At 35.3% G+C, this 16,850-nt stretch overlaps 1 protein-coding gene across 4 annotated transcripts in view; it reads left to right on the forward strand.

Annotated features, from left to right (window-relative positions):
• The window catches only part of APPL1 (adaptor protein, phosphotyrosine interacting with PH domain and leucine zipper 1), a 35,211-nt gene that overhangs the window by 1,263 nt on the left and 17,098 nt on the right, over positions 1–16,850 (forward strand). For all 4 annotated transcript variants that reach the window (XR_005021924.1, XM_036869725.1, XM_036869724.1 and 1 more), the window contains exons 2-11: positions 4,051–4,149; positions 5,409–5,468; positions 5,992–6,063; positions 8,335–8,422; positions 10,208–10,249; positions 10,808–10,866; positions 13,658–13,804; positions 14,702–14,784; positions 15,522–15,680; positions 16,376–16,564. Coding sequence is in view for 3 of the 4 variants with exons in the window: in XM_036869725.1 (XP_036725620.1) it covers positions 4,051–4,149; positions 5,409–5,468; positions 5,992–6,063; positions 8,335–8,422; positions 10,208–10,249; positions 10,808–10,866; positions 13,658–13,804; positions 14,702–14,784; positions 15,522–15,680; positions 16,376–16,564 (998 nt within the window). In the remaining variant the exon portion in view is untranslated. The remainder of the gene's footprint in view (positions 1–4,050; positions 4,150–5,408; positions 5,469–5,991; positions 6,064–8,334; positions 8,423–10,207; positions 10,250–10,807; positions 10,867–13,657; positions 13,805–14,701; positions 14,785–15,521; positions 15,681–16,375; positions 16,565–16,850) is intronic.

Consider the following 16,850-nt stretch of genomic DNA (forward strand, 5'->3'; position numbering starts at 1 on the left):
TGCCAATTTTGATTGCCAAGTTGAAGTTGGGCTCTGATTGTGGAATTGATTTGTTTTTCTTCACGCTGAAAGTTATCTTCACAGGCCAGTTGCCTGCTGGTAATGTACTCTTATCAGCCTATATTGACACAAAGAGAAACTGACTTCTTGGCTTATTTTGACTGCCAGAATAGCCAGTTCAAATGCTTAACGATTTCTGTAGTATAAAGTTATAAGCTACATTTGTTTCAGATGTTTAGCAAAAATTTTGTGGGATGTATTGGTCAGGTGTACTTTTGTCATTTTACTTTTTCATTTTATAAGACTCAACAGGTGCCTTACCTTTCTTCTCATACCTGGGCTCGCTTTTATAGCTCATAAAGACTACACACTGCTCAGAATGGGTTACACAGTGCCCTAGCCATGACTTAGGAGGGTATAATCTCTTGACTCATCTAATTTCTTGAACTTTTCACACAATTAGTTTACAACTTGAGCTTCTTTTTTTACAAGCATGTGCTGTATTAGTATTAGTTTTATGGTAATTTTTAATGAAATAGCCACGTTGATAGTCTTTCAATTTCTAGAAGTAGTAAATTTGAACTAGTTAATGTTTACTTGGGAAAATTAATTGGGACAACTGGGATTTAGAAAGGTAAGACACTGGGAAGCAATTCTTGGGGAAAACCTGTGGCAAGATGGAAAGCCCTGGATTGGGGATTCAGGATATAAGGGTTTTAGTCATTACTGCTGCTTAGTACCTTCTACCTTAGGGCAAGTCACTTAACTTCTCTGAACTTCAGCTGTTATAGATAGTGAATGTTTTAATCTTTGTATTTGATTATAAAAATAATAGTTGTTTGCTTCAGAAAAATTGGAAGATACAGAAAGCACAGAGTTACCTGTCGTGCGCCCAGCAGCAAACTCTGTTAACAGTTTGCTTTCTTTTTTCTAGTTTTTTTTCTCTTACACCTTCTAATGTGATTGAGATTATATTGTGCATAACGATTTTTATTTGGCTTTAACTACACATTGTAGCTTAAGTACCTTCACACATTATTACATACTGAATAAAAATTTAAAGGTTGCACATTTCCTTGACTCACTTAATATAGCTGTCCTGTTGTTGGACTTTTAGAGTTTTTCCCAAGTTTTGCTTTTATATATAGTTCTAAGATTAATGCTTTTGGGCATCAATTTTTGTTCTCATCTGGACTATTTATCTAGGATAGAGTCCAAGAAGTTGAGTAACAAAGAGGAGGAAAACTTCTAAAGCTCCTGATAGAGATGTTTTTATTAGATTATTTGATCCTAGTCAAAAATGGCCTGCCAGTTGCTATGTAAAAAAGTTAGAGCCTGGGAGTCATGAAAGACTACCCTGAATTACAATTATCCTTTTTTAGTTTTAATTTAAAGTAACAAAGTATTAAAATAGGGGTATATTTGCAAGTCCAAATCCAGCTGATTGCACATAAACATCTTTAGAATTATCTTGCACAAACCATACCATTCTGCAAAAGATACCATCTGTTGAAGTAGGAAATCTTAAGACTATACTAGATGCCTTATCAACGCTTATATATTGTTTTGAAAATCAGAAACAAAATTAAACTTTCTATTTAGTAAGAAAAGATATGATCTTTAAAAAAATAATTGATTTTATATGTAGATAAAAGTCTTATTAATGATCCATCTAAGCTAGAACTGTGAAGGCAAACTCCAGTCCCAAATGGAGGCTTTTCTCTTTGGCATAATATGAAATACTCAAAGATTATGAGATGTACTTTTTTAAAATTCACATTTTGACATCTCTTATATTGAGATGCCCCTTACAGTTGATGTTGTTTTACTTGTAATTGCCTGCAAATGTACACACTTGGTTACTTCTCCTAGTGACATGACTGGCCAAGTGCAGCCTTTTAATGTTCAGCCAACAAATCAATTCACAACCACTTGAAGGATTATCAGTCTTGTTTTTTGTCGAAAATATTTCTTTGACAGCTAGTAAGATGAAGCAAGTGCTGCCATCAAAACTTGATGACTGGGTGTCAATAATTTGGAAAAAAATATTGGAGATAAAAGTGGAGCACTTCTGAGAAATATTTGTCACCTGCTCGTGGCACAGAATAATATTGGATGTGAAAACATGGCTAGCGGTGTCTCTTATGTCAAGAAATTACGCACAAGAGTTGAAATTTTCGGGTTATATTAAATTTGTGCAACTTGTGTTTTCTTTTTTGTGTTTATATGAGAGTTATATAAAAAATTCTGTCAAAGATGTTTCCATAAATATAAAGTAAAAACTTCAAGACATTAGAAAACCTGAATTCATAGCTTAATTGCCAGCATTGTTTTGTTTGTGACAGTAGTATATTAAACTGGCACAGCTCACAGTGGATGCCGTCATAGATTCAATGAAATGGTACCATATTGATTGCATTTTTGTAAGCTGCTAACTTTAAACAGTCATTATACAGTGTTGAACTCGATCTTATTAGCTTTACATAAGGAAGCTGTTTCAACCCTGTTTGAGGCTAAGAACATCTTTTTAATTTAAGTCCACTACACATTTTTGCATAAATGTGTTATTCCTTGAATTAGAATGCTAATTTTTGAAGAAAAAAAAAAACTAAGTGGCAGACTTTTCTTAAGAATGGCAGTAGCGAAACAAGATTTCATAATGCTTTCTTTTTTACATCTTAAAATAGCACTTGGGGAATGGCAGTAGGGCACTAGGGCTAAAAAATAAAAAGATTTTGCCAGATCTAAATTTCTGGGGCATGGGGAAGTAGAGGACTGAGATAACTTGGACTTCATATACTGGCATAATGATTTTGCACTGCTTTTTAAAACAACCATAGTGACTTAGCTTTCTCTTCTGAAAATAGGAAGCTAAGGAATAAGTTGATTTTTAGAAACCAACTTCTAAGGCTGAGGTATAAATTAACTATTTGTAGAATAAAAGTACAAGGTCATCTTTTAGATTTTAAGCTGTAGTTATCTCAATAATTGTTGGAATTTAATTTTTACCCTGCCTTTGGGATATAAAAAGGTGAACATACTTTGCCTTTATGCTGAGTTTCCTTATCTCTGATCCGTTTTATTGAGTCTTAACATTTACTGACTGACAAGTTTTTACTCTTAAAGTGAAGGTAATTTTTACATGCTCGTGCTCATTGTGGGGGAAAAAAAGGCCTAACAATATAGAAATGTATAAAGAAGAAGAAAAATGATTCCAAATTCTGCACTCAGAAAAAACCTAGTTAGCATTTTACAGGCCATGTTGGGGAGGGGAAGGGGTACTATGGTGTTATTTTGGATTATGATGGGGAGGGATTTGGCACTACTAGAAGAGACTATGGAAAAAGAGAAATAATCAGGGACTTCCCTGGTGGCGCAGTGCTTAAGAATCCGCCTACCAATGCAGGGGACACGGGTTCAATCCCTGGTCCGGGAATATCCCACATGCCGCGGAGCAACTAAGCCTGTGCACCGCAACTCCTGAGCCCACGTGCCGCAACTGCTGAAGCCCACACACCTAGAGCCTGTGCTCCGCAACAAGAGAAGCCACTGCAATGAGAAGCCCATGCACCGCAATGAAGAGTAGCCCCTGCTTGCTGCAACTAGAGAAAGCCCCTGTGTAGCAATGAAGACCCAACACAGCCAAAAAAAAAGAGAGAGAGAGAGAGAGAGGGAAATAATCATACTAAGTTATCCTGAAAAAAGATATTTAAAATATTTATACATGGAATACTGTTAATATAGTCTTGACTGATTCTGTAGATTTGTTCTTAGTTTAATTACAGACTTTTTAATTCATAAAAATATACCTTTGTTGTTCCTTCTAAGGTTTGTGTAACATAGTTGGAAAATCTATCTGTTTTAATGAAGTGAAATTTAGAATAAAGAACTCCAGCATCTTGGCATTACTATCAGAAGAGAGAAAACAGATCAAAACTCAGAATTGTTAGAGTTCTAATATTCTGTGATTTTTCCATCTTTTAGGAAAAAAAGATTTCCGCTTGATTTATATAATGGTTAACATAAACTTACTGCTTTTATTTTATACAGACAAGGTCTTTACTGGGTGTATTTGAAGAAGATGCTACAGCTATTTCCAACTATATGAACCAGTTGTATCAAGCTATGCATCGGATTTATGATGCACAGGTAAAGAACTAAAGGCTGACTCAGTGCATTTATAAAATAAATCTTTAAGCCCATGAGGACAGAGATAGTGTCTGTCTTATTTACTGGTGCCTAGCCCTGTCCAGGGTGCATAGTAATAAACATTTGTTGAATGGATGAATGAACATTAAGTATTTTGTATTACAGAGCTTACATTTCAATTACTAGTGTATAGTTTGTAGCACTACAAAAGTGATGAAGATTGAAGCATCTGCTCCTTTTCCCCCAAACACAGTAAAGACTTTCTTAGTGAAACTCATTGATAGTGATCTTTGCGTAAGATTTGACTGAAAACCCTGTATTGTCACCAGTATTTTCCCTAATCATGCTTTTAATCTTATGGGATACTTCCCCTTTTTGAGCAGAGGATTTGAAAGTAGCTAGCCTCTATCTAGTTAGAAGGTAATAAAGATTAGATATAGCTCCGGGGTACTAGGAGATGAATTTTAAAAGGATGTGACTAGATTTTTTTGGTTGAACAGGCATAAGATTTGAGGCTTTGTTTATGTAACTTAATTATAAGCCTTAACAGCAACCTGGGTTCTATGATAAACTCTCTTTGGGATTAATTAAGTGTACAAGTTTCTTTTTTGCCCCTTCTCAATTTCTCTTCTTTCTGGACTCAAATTTTCATTATGTACTTTAAAGTTACTGTGATAGTTACTTATTTATTTTTCTTAATGATAGGTCGCTCAAGAATTTGATTTCTGACCACACAGATTAATATGTAAAAGAAACATTACATATGTTATTATATTCATCACTGAAAAAAAACCTTTAAATTAAAAAACGTATTTCCTTCATATGGCTACATTGCTATATGGTATGACTAGGTCATATGGTTGTATGTTATTTTGGTTGTATGTTATTAAATGCTTGTCATGGTCTAGTATCAGCATCTAGAGAGAGGGATAATAGACTCTCTGAAGGTTCTGGATAACACTGTGTGCAGTTTACTTCTAGTTTTAAAGCTTTAACTATTCATTTTTATTAGCTAAAAAGAAAAGGCACACACCTGGAACACTGCTGAATTCCTTGACGGTGTCTGTTTCGTGGTTTGAGTTTCCCTTTAAAGTGTTTAGTGGTAGTTCCCTTTCCAATGGCTTAATGAGGGGATTTGAGAACATGTTGTACAATATTTATGTTAAGTGATAAATAAAAGTGGCGTAGGAATCTTCAGTTAAAACTTTTTTCTTAATCTGTACTACTGTGTTAATTTGAATGCTTATCTTTTCCCGTAGAATGAATTAAGTGCAGCAACACACCTGACTTCAAAACTTTTAAAAGAATATGAAAAACAGGTACTATATATGAAAGTTCTAAAAGTATAATTTAAAATATACAGTGATACAGTATCTGTATAGATAAATAGAATTTCTTATCAATAATTCTAAGCCTTTTGGGATTCACAGAAGGTAATTTTGATATGCCCATTGAAATTCCATTATGCACTTATATGTAATTTTAATGATTTAATGTTAGACACAGAGGTTATCTAATTTACCTCTCTTTTTTCAAATGAAGAAACTGAGGCTTGCTCAAGGTTACACAGCTGGCTAGTAGAGAAATTGGAGCTAATTTTAAATCTTTGAACTTCTAGTATGGTGTGCATTCCTGTACACCATGTTGATTGGTCACTTAGCAAACATTTTAATTAATGTGTACTACTTATATGAATTACATTATTTTATTAAAACGATGTTTTTAGAGCTTATTCAAAATTTTAGAAGTTTTCTGAAGTTATTTAAAAATTAAAAATTATAATGTCACTCAAAAGACATACAGCATTGGACCTTTACCTCATCTCTGTTTCTCACTTTTCAGCGTTTTCCACTGGGGGGTGATGATGAAGTTATGAGTTCTACTTTGCAACAGTTTTCAAAAGTTATAGATGAGGTAAATGCTTATTTTATTTTGCTTGGATAAGTGATCTTATAATTACTGAAGTTGTTTAGCTTTTATTGGGAAGTTTTATTATTATGATTTTATGAGTAAATCTCAATGATAAAAGATTACTATTTAAAGAAGGGCCTTATTTCCAAATCTTGGTGGCTGTCTTGTAAAAACAACACTATCTTTGTCTGATTAAAGCAAATTGTTTTCAAGGAATAAGCATATAGATGTGCTCTCTCTACTTTCATGTACCATTCAACCTTTAATTGTGTAGTTTGATGTAGGCAGGGAGAGAAGAGTTAAGCTGTTAGCCATAGCTGAGCTCTTTATGGTTTCTCTGTTTTTTACATTGAGCAATATTTTACCATTCAGTTCATTAATCCTTCCTTCCCAAACAACCAATACCAACCCTTAGTTTCTCTACCAGTCAGCAGAACAAATCATGAAGACCTAGAAGCCAAGAGGAAGCAGGGTGGTGAGAAATGTTCGGAGAATCCATCCACAACTATTTTGTACTAGTGCAGTGAAAGCTCTTCTTTTTAGATGAGCCACTAGGTAGTTCTGTCTTTTCTAGTCTCTTAACTGGAAAAGTAGTTTTTTGAAATATTTTAATAACTCATCATAGCAAAATATTGTCACAGGAGATCAATTTAAAGAAATATTTATAGGAAATGGAATTTTTTATTGTGGTAAACTATACATAACATAAAATTTACCATTAATGACATTTCGCACGTTCACAATGTTGTGCAACCACCACTGATGTTCCAGAACATTTTCATCATCATCCCAACGGAAGCCTATTAGGTGCCTATTAAGTAGTCACTCCCTCCCTCCCCTCAGCTCCTGGCAACCACAAATCTGCCTTCTGTCTGTATGGATTTGCCTGTTTGGGATATTTCATACAAATGTACTCATACGATCTGTGGATTTTTGCGTCTGCTTTCACTTGGCATAATGTTGTCAGGGTTCATTCATGTTGTAGAAAGTATCAGAATTTCATTTTTTGTTTTTGTTTTGTTTTGCTGAATAAAATTCCATTGTATGTATACCACATTTTATTTATCCATTCATTAGTTGACAGACATTTGATTTGGGTTGTTTTCCATCTTTTGGCTAATATGAACAGTGCTGCTGTGAGCATTCATGTACAAGTTTTTTGTTTTTGTTTTTTCAAACATCAGCTTTCAGTTTTTCTGCGTATATACCCAGGAGGGGGAATTGCTGGATCATATAATAATTTTATGTTTAGCTTTTTGAGAAACTGCCAAACTGTTTTCCACAGCTCTTGCACAATTTTACATTTCTGCCAGTAATATAGGAGTGTTCCAATTTCTCTACATCCTTATCAACACTTGTTATTTTCATTAATTTTTTTTTACTATAGCCATCTAAGTGGGTATGAAGTGGAATCTCATTGTAGTTTTGATATGCATTTTCCTGAAAGCTAATGATGTTGAGCATTTTTTCCTATGCTTATTGACCATTTGTATATATTTGAAAAAGTATCTATTCAGACCTTTGCCCATTTAAAAAAAAATTATGTTTATTTTTTCATGTTTATTTTATTTTACATTTTTGGGCCGCACCTCACGGCTTGTGGGATCCCAGTTCCCCAACCAGGGATTGAACCCGGGCCCTCGGCAGTGAGAGCAAGGGGTCCTAATCACTGGACCACCAGGGAATTCCCTGCCCATTTTTTAATTGGGTTGTCTTTTAGTACTGAGTTTAAGAGTTCTTTATTCTAAAGAATACAAGTCCCTTATCAGATATGTGATTGGTAAATATTTTCTCCCATTCTGTGGGTTGTCTTTTTATTTTCTTGATAGTATCCTTTGATGCACAAAAGTTTTCAATTCTGATGAAGTCCAGTTTATATTTTCTTTGGTTGCTTGTGCTTTTGGTGTCATATCTTAGAAACCATTGCTAAATTCAAGGTTATCATATCACATGTTTTCTTCTGAGAGTTTTAAATGGAATTTTTTTGACTGTCACCTAATTATGTGATAACATCACATAATTTTAGGGTTCCCTTATGTAAATGTATCACTACCTTTTTTAACTTTCTGGCCGCACCACTTGGCATGCAGGGTCTTAGTTCCCCAACCAGGGATCGAACCTGTGCCCCCTGCCGTGGAAGCACGGAGTCTTAACCGCTGGACCGCCAGGGAATCCCTATATCAACACCTTTTTACTAGGTTTTGTTCAGTTTCCATAATGCTGGTTGATTGTCTCTTTGTAGTTATTTGGCCTTTTTGGTCTTTCTTTTACCAGCTTAGCTCTTGTCATGCGGTACTTTCAACGCAGCTTGCTGATGCCATGATGTTTCCCATTACCCAGTTTAAAGAAAGAGATCTGAAAGGTATTGAAGTCAAGCTTATGTTTACTTTCATTAGCTGTTGGAAGATCACTGCTTGTAAAATGTGTAGTACTCTATACCTTAACCATTTCTGACTGTAGCAAGTGTCACTTTTACTTTAATTAGTTGCTAAACATTTACAGGAGCTCCTGCTAGATGTTAAGCTAGATACTGAGGAGTACTGATATGAATAAGATGTCACATCCCTTGAGAAAGCCCAGAGAAGGAGATGGGTAAACAGATAATTCTGGTACTCTTATAATTAGGGATGAGCAAGGTGCTGTGGGGCCTCAGAGGAGGGTGTCAGAAAGGCTCCCTCACGGATGTGCCATGAGCACTGAGCAAGGAAGAAGAATTTGCCAGGAGAAGAGAGTCATTGTTCTGCTGGAGGGACCAGAAAGCACAGAGTTACGGGTAGAAATGCATGTGTTGTTTTGAGAAATTGAGTGTGGCTGCAGTGTTGGATGTGTTGGGGGATGGCGGGAGACAACTCTAGAAATAGATTAGTTGGGACTAGATCATGCTAAAGATGTTGGACTTGAGTTTATAAGCAAAGAGAAGACAATGGAGGTCTTTAAGAAGTATACCTTTGTTTTTGGAGGATGGATTTGATGCTAGGAGAATGGACTAGGAAGTTGTGAGAGTCCAGTGAGGTGTGACCAGGGCCTGAACTGGGACGGTGGCACAGGAGATGAGGCGTGATGGTGGGCTGGAGTGGTGGGAGGTAGGGGCTGGTCCATCTAACAACCCATGTCTCAGTAGCTTGTGGTAGCTTTCTTTTTTTCCCCATTTAGGATTATTACGTGGTAAAATGAGGGCGTTTATAGACTTGGCTCTGCTTTCTTACAATTTACAATCTCAGACAATCATACAGACTTATTTACAAAGTATGTAGATAGAGTAAAAACATTGTACTAATGTATCAGTGGATGATAAAGTATTTAAATTATACATGGAATAAAGACAAATGTATTTTAGAGATAGAATTAATATTTGTCTTGGTAATCTTCAAGAATAATCTTTTCCAAGGTCAAGAAACAAGACCTTTTCTCAATCTAAGGAGACTGAATATTATAATCATGTCAATAAAATGTTCCTTTTATCATTCAGTGTTTGAACTTATTAGAGTCAGTATCAAAAAATCAATAAGTTGGATTCTGGTACTAAATCAGAACATTTGTATATCTTAGAATTTGCAGTGTTGTTTTTTTTTTTAATTTACTTATTTTATGACTGCGTTGGGTCTTCGTTGCTGTGCGCAGGCTTTCTCTAGTTGCGGTGAGCGGGGGTTACTCTTCGTTGCGGTGCGCAGGCTTCTCTTGTTGCAGAGCACGGGCTCTAGGCGCACGGGCTTCACTAGTTGTGGTGCATGGGCTCAGTAGCTGTGGCTCGTGGGCTGTAGAGCGCAGGCTCAGTAGTTGTGGCCCACGGGCTTAGTTGCTCCGTGGCATGTGGGATCTTCCCAGACCAGTGCTCGAACCCGTGTCCCCTGCATTGGCAGGCAGATTCTTAACCACTGCGCCCCCAGGGAAGCCCTGCAGTGGTTTTAAAATTTTGTTTTTGGGTCATATTACAATTTGTGGCAAGTACAGTTTCTGGTGGTGTAACTGTTGTTAATGATAGTAAATGTTAGGCTAGTTGAAACACAGTAACTTTTTCACTTTGAACGTTGAACTTTGAAATATTTGGAGTTTTAATAGTAGCTTAAATGGCAGTTACTGTTTTCTAAACAAAATTTAAGATAGTTCATAAATGTGCTAAACTGAAATTATTCTTGAACTTTTCCAGAAATATTGACATTAAAGGAAGTGTTTCAGATTGCTAGTAATGGTAAGCTCTGAATACTTTGTACATTTATTTCTTGTAATGATGCATTTCTTTATCAACACAAATTTGTGGCCAGATTTTATGAAATAATTGAAAAAAATGAACCTAATTAAAAGTTTAAGTGAATATTATTTAAGTCGTTGTTATTTAAGTTGCACTATTTATGCTAGAAGAAAGATTTTAAAGGAAGTTAAATCTTGTGGTTTGTTATCTTCATAATACCTAAGAAGGTGGTATATTTTCCCTTCCTTATTTTCCTGTTTATTCCATATTTTCTTTAATGAGCATTTGCTATTTCTGTACTAAAAAATACTTTAAAAAACTTTTAGTGGACTACTGTTTCCTTGGAATTAAATGTTTTTACCAATTTAATAAACAGAAACATACTTTAGGGGGAAATTTGTCTGTGGGGAACATTTGGGTGGAGTGATCACATAGTAGGGAATTCTTATTTTGCTTTAGTACATTTGTTGAAAGATGCACATGAGAAAACCGTTAAAGCACTTATAAGTTTTGCAAAGTACTGTTGTATTTTTGTTAATAGTCATTTCTGTTTTCCAGATCATGATGCTGCAATTAACAGATACAGCAGATTGTCAAAAAAAAGAGAAAATGACAAGGTGTGATACATATTACTCCTTCAGTATCACAATTAACAACTGTTTCATTAGGTGGTCTAGTTTTTCCAGTTTAAAAATGGTAGCCAGCAGTTGCTTTGTATGCTTTGCTGTATTGCCCTTAGTTTATTCTTTCCTTCCAGTTATTTCAAAGCCTTTCTGTTAATTGTTAATTATCAGACAATTAATAATTGTCTTTTTAAACAAAATATTTTTCTGTTGATAGAGTTTTATAAGTAAACATAACTATTCCAAAAATGTAACTGATGCCCAGGTGTAACATTGCCTCCTTTTGCTTTGTATTTTGATAACATTGCATTTGTTTTATATATGTATTCAAAAGTGTGTTCTGATATACAGTGGTTAAAAAGTTGAATTGTTACATACATAATTGAATGAAATTCTGTTTTGAGGACCTCCTCATTTACAGGGTTATATATATATATATATATATATATATATATATTTTTTTTTTAATGCTTCTTCAAGGAGTGAAATTCAGAAATATTATACTACATTTGAGGAGAAATGCATTTGAGTAAAGAACAAAGAACAGAGTATTAACAAGTTCATCTAGATGCTCCTTAAGATCATTTCTCTCTCAGTGCCTAGTCCAAGGCTTGATCAGAGTAGGCCTCCACTAGATGTTTGTGAGCGAGGTGGTCTCTGTGCCCAGGAATTGGCGTCTGCAGCCTTGGCTGCAGCTGCTGGTAGGGACACAGTGACCACTTGTGGGAATCCACAGTTGGGTATGATTACTGTGAAACAGCCAGTGTGACACAAAAAGGGAATGTTTCTCTCACAAATTCAGTACAAAGATCTGCTTTCACTGATTACTTGATGGTGCAAATATTTATAAAATACATACATTTTTAGATCTATATTACTTTGTTACTTTGCCATAGAGAAGCAGTTAAAGGCTCTAAGTATGAATTTTGTTTTATTTTACATTGCCTCTGGCTGTTCCAGGTATTTTTAAAAACATTCTTCCACTAATTCAATTTATTTGAAAAATTTATTGAGCACCTACTATATGTTGGGTACTATGGGGGAACAATGTGAATAGGCTCCACCTCTGCCCTCAAGGAGTGGATAATCCACATCTATCAAAGGCTTCCTGTATGAAGGCATGCGACTAGAGCAGCTGCCAGAATACAAGGATGAAGAGAACACATGAATTAACACTGAGTTAAGTGCAGTAAAGAAGTCTTAACAAAATGCTGGGAGAGCAGAGAGAGGACAGTATATCTTTGATTGGTAAGTTGGGAAAGGTTACACTTTAAGGAGGTGCCATTTGCATTGAAGCTGAGCAGATGTCAGTGGTTTGGGATTGGGGGAGAGGGCATTTCTGGAAGAAAAACGGCCTTTGCAGAAGCACATGGAAGAGTCTGGAGAGTGTAAAGGTTAAGAGCACTGGCTCTGGAATCAGACTGGTTGGGAACTAATATCAGCTGTGCTGCTTATTTTCCTGAGGTCAAATAAGCTGGTTTGGTTTGGTTACACTGGTTACTTAATTTCTCTATCAAAAAAACTCAGTAGTTGTGAAGAGGAAGGAGAATGCATGCCGGGTACCTGGCTTATAGATTTTATTATTTCTAGCAATAATTATGATAATGGAAAGATAATCATAATCATTTCAGTGTGTCTGGAGCATAGGATGTATTTGGGGGAGGTATGGCCAAATGACAAGAAAGAGGTAGTTTGGGGCCAGGTTACTATGTTAATGACTAAAATGTATGTTAGCGGGAGTGGGCAGCCACCAAAGGATTTTAAGTAAACGAGTGACACCATGCAATTGTGATAACAGAATGAAAATATTAGTGGAAATATGAAGGGGACAAGACTAGAGGGAATCCAATGAAAAGGTATTGGAATAGTTGGCAAAGATATTAGGAGAGTCTCAGCTAAGGTTGTTATTGAAAGTGGAGAGGAGGGAATACTTTTGGAAGATACTTCACAAGTAGAATTGACAAGACTTATGGTAGGAGGAGGAATAAAAAATGAGTCCCAAAATTCTTGGTTGATGGGATGGATCTAGGAAAAGTTAAGAGAGCTAAGAAAGTAGAGGAGCAGGTTTTGTGAGGAGGATACTGTCTTCAGTTTTGTACATTTCCAGCACATTCACACATACACGCACACATTCACGCATAAAGGACCCATCTGGAGAACTGCTTCCTCTGACAACTGGGAGAGTGAGGGGCAGGAGATAAAACTTCGGGAGTCATTGGTGTATTAGAATATTCTTGGTACTTGCTTTGGTATTCTATGGAAAGCAGGAAAAGAGAAGAGACAGTGTATGTTACGTAACAGGTGCTCAATAAATATTTGTTGTCTGAACACAAGAACTCAAGGGACATAGTTTAAGTGTGGGTGAAGGAAAACAAGTACAAGAAAAGGGGAGCAGTAGGGAGAGAACCAGAGAACTAGGAGGCAAGTGGTATGCTGTGAACTGAAAAAGGTCAAAGATTAATGGCTAAGCTAATACCAGACTGTTGTCTGCTTTTCCTCCATGTGGTAGACCTTATCTGCCACGCTTAGTTCAGTTACTATACCATTCATAGCTATGTGTAGGATGCTGCTTTTAATGTGCATTTTAAAAAATAAAGTGGTTGGTAGTAAAACTGGAAAACTATCTTAGCCAATATTCTGCAGGATTTCTATCTCAGAAAATAAGAAAGCTATGTACAATTGTTGGTGATGCACCTTTTTCCTTGGGTAGTCTCTTCCCCTCAGCCACTACTAAAGATAATTCAAAATTAAATAAATAATAGTATTTTTAATCTTTCACTCAAAGGTGAAGTATGAAGTAACAGAAGATGTCTACACTTCCAGAAAAAAACAACACCAGACCATGATGCATTATTTTTGTGCATTAAATACTCTTCAGTACAAAAAGAAAATAGCATTGTTAGAACCTCTACTTGGGTACATGCAAGCTCAGGTGAATATTGTACTGTGTTTTGGATTATAACTGTCTTAAGAACTTTATATTAAGTTTGATTTTTATGTTAAATGTAAGGATATGACAAACTAAGGTCAAATACTCATTTGTGTCTGTGATTTTAAAGCATTTTTAAAAATGTCAGAGTGCTATTTTAAGGAAGTTAGAAGGGTTTTCCTAGCAAATGAAGATTTCAAATATTTTAGGGTAAATGAAACCACTTACCTTGTATTTAGACCTTGCCCATCACAGTTGGGGACAGGGAACAGAAAGATAAATGAATTCCAAAGCTACTCCTATTGCTCAAGCTTCCACTCGCTCTTGCTTCATAATAGATCTGAAAGAGAATGGACATGTTTGAGCTTGTCTCATGTTCCTGGCATACTTTCTGAGTTAAAATTAATGGATGAACTCCAAAGTATTCCAAGAGTTGTACATCAGGAAGGAGGCTAGAAAATTAAATTTGGGTAACATAAGATGAAATAGCAGTCCCCTAAAAGCAAGAGTTTAAAGAAATTTGAATATTCCTTTGAATATGAGTACTTATTATTCCTCAGATATAAAACTTATCTTTGTAGTAAACATGAAATAGTTTATCCATATGACTTACTTGAAATGTTTTAAAATATATTTTCCAATTTTAAAACCTTGCTTAACTATATGCATGTGTTAATATATAAGATGATGCACAGTGAAATTTAAGTGTAGTTTCTTCAGTGGCTCTATGCCCAGTAGAAATCATTGTAAGCTACAACCTATTTTTACACAAATGGAAATAATCCTTTGTTTTTTACTTAACTATGTATCTTGGTGATTGTTTATATGATTCACTCTAAGTATTTTGTGTGTATGTGTTTCTGTTGTTCAACCTCCCATTCCCACACCCTCTTGCCCCAGATAAGTTTCTTTAAGATGGGTTCTGAAAATCTCAATGACCAACTGGAAGAATTCTTAACTAATATTGGAACAAGTGTACAGAAGTAAGTATTTTCTTCCTTAAAATTGAAAATGAAGTTATGAGAATGATAAGTTAACAGCTAAATACCATAATCTAAAAATATTTACCACTTAGTTTCTGAGGGGCTATTTTCCCTGCCGTGAGAGTGTTTCTCGAGTGGCTCGTGGATGCTTCTTGGTTTTCTCACCATCTTTTCCACAGAATTTGAACTCTGAATTTCATAACAGTGTCAAATCTGATGGTATTTTATTGATTGTAGACTAGGTTTTATGTCTGAATACAACAGACACATAATAGTAATTATCCATAAGTGAATTATCTTCACAGTTATCTGAATTGTAGGGGATGGATGGGAGAGTACTAAATAAATCTTGCTTTGCAAGCCATGAGAGATTAAAGAGACAGAGAAAGTAGTTCTAATCAGGTTCAGAGTCTGAGCAGTGATGTGGTTAATCTGCGATATGGAGGGAGATGAAAATGATTATTGTTGTAAAGGCACAGGACAGAGCAGTTGGAAAATTCCTCCAAAGTATGAGTCATTCAGTGTGGCTTCATTAGTTTTGGAATTTGGTATTGTTCCCAAATATCTAAGTTTCAAATAAAACGTAAAGCTGCTTTATAACACGCCACTTTAACCACGCATGCCACTGCTGTTCTCTTTAGGAAAATATATACAGAACAAATATACAGATAAATAAAATTGGTAAGGAGTTCTTTGTCTGTTGTAGTTGGTAGTAAATAATCTGTTCCCTCTGTTAGTGTTCGCAGGGAAATGGACAGTGATGTAGAGACCATGCAGCAGACAATAGAGGATTTGGAAGTAGCCAGTGACCCCTTGTATGTGCCAGACCCAGATCCCACAAAATTTCCTGTTAATCGAAACTTAACCCGAAAGGCTGGATACCTTAATGCTAGGAAGTAAGAAAACTATTGTTATTTTCATATATTGTGTATCAATTAAGGTAATAGCAAGTGAATATAATAAATGATATCTCCAAACTGTTTTGATTTTACTAAATGTTAAATCTTTTTACTAATACCACTATTAGTATTTATGCCAATTTTTTGACAGATGAGGTACATGAATAATTTTCAAAAGTAAAATTCTATTTAGATATTTATCAAATGATTTAGAATTATTTTAAAAAGTGAAACCAATTTGAGTTTAAATAAATCTAGCATGACATGTGAATGCGTTTAAATATCATTATCGTACTTTAAAATATATGTAATTACACCATCAAGTCAAATTGTAGTTTTTACCTGAAGATAGGATAAAGCAAGTTAACCCTAGCAGTAAAATAAATTCTTTTGTCTTGAATTTATTCCCTTGAAATACAGTTGGACTGTATTTTATGGAGCGTCATAACAGCTGTAATTTGATCATTTCCAGCCTTGTTTTGGAAATATATACATGCACAATCACACAAGTGGGTCAGTTTATGTGACTTTATTTGAGAGACTGAAAACCTGATGTTTATATTTTCTAGGCACCTTGGTGCCTTTTTGCAAGGTGGTTCTTTGTGATGTGCTTTATCTTTATCTTGTGTCTGGCTGATGATGGGATTTTAGGTGTGTTGTTATTAAAGAGTGAATGTACTTTCTTCATTTAGTAAAACAGGCTTGGTGTCATCTACCTGGGACAGACAGTTTTACTTCACACAGGGTGGAAACCTAATGAGTCAGGCCCGTGGGGACGTAGCAGGAGGCCTGGCCATGGACATAGACAACTGTTCAGTAATGGCTGTGGACTGTGAAGACAGGCGATACTGTTTTCAGATCACTTCTTTTGATGGCAAAAAGTTAGTATTTTTCCCTACTATTAAAAAAAAAATCTGTCATATTTTAAATACTGAAATGTAGGATAATTCCTTTTCACTTGGACATTGTATACATATTTTAGAATGATTATGTATTAAGATAATTTTCTTTTTAATCTTGTAGAAATTAGTTGAATTTTCCTTTTTGACTTAAATAAATGATGTCTTAATATTTTGAGGTTGTCAAAGCAAGTTTATGTGGTAAAGACCTGGGATTTCATGTTAAGAGACTGGTCACTGAAAATCCAGCATGGTATGGGGAAGGCAG

This window comes from Balaenoptera musculus, chromosome 11, assembly GCF_009873245.2.
Source record: "Balaenoptera musculus isolate JJ_BM4_2016_0621 chromosome 11, mBalMus1.pri.v3, whole genome shotgun sequence".
Classification (NCBI taxonomy): Eukaryota; Metazoa; Chordata; class Mammalia; order Artiodactyla; family Balaenopteridae; genus Balaenoptera; species Balaenoptera musculus.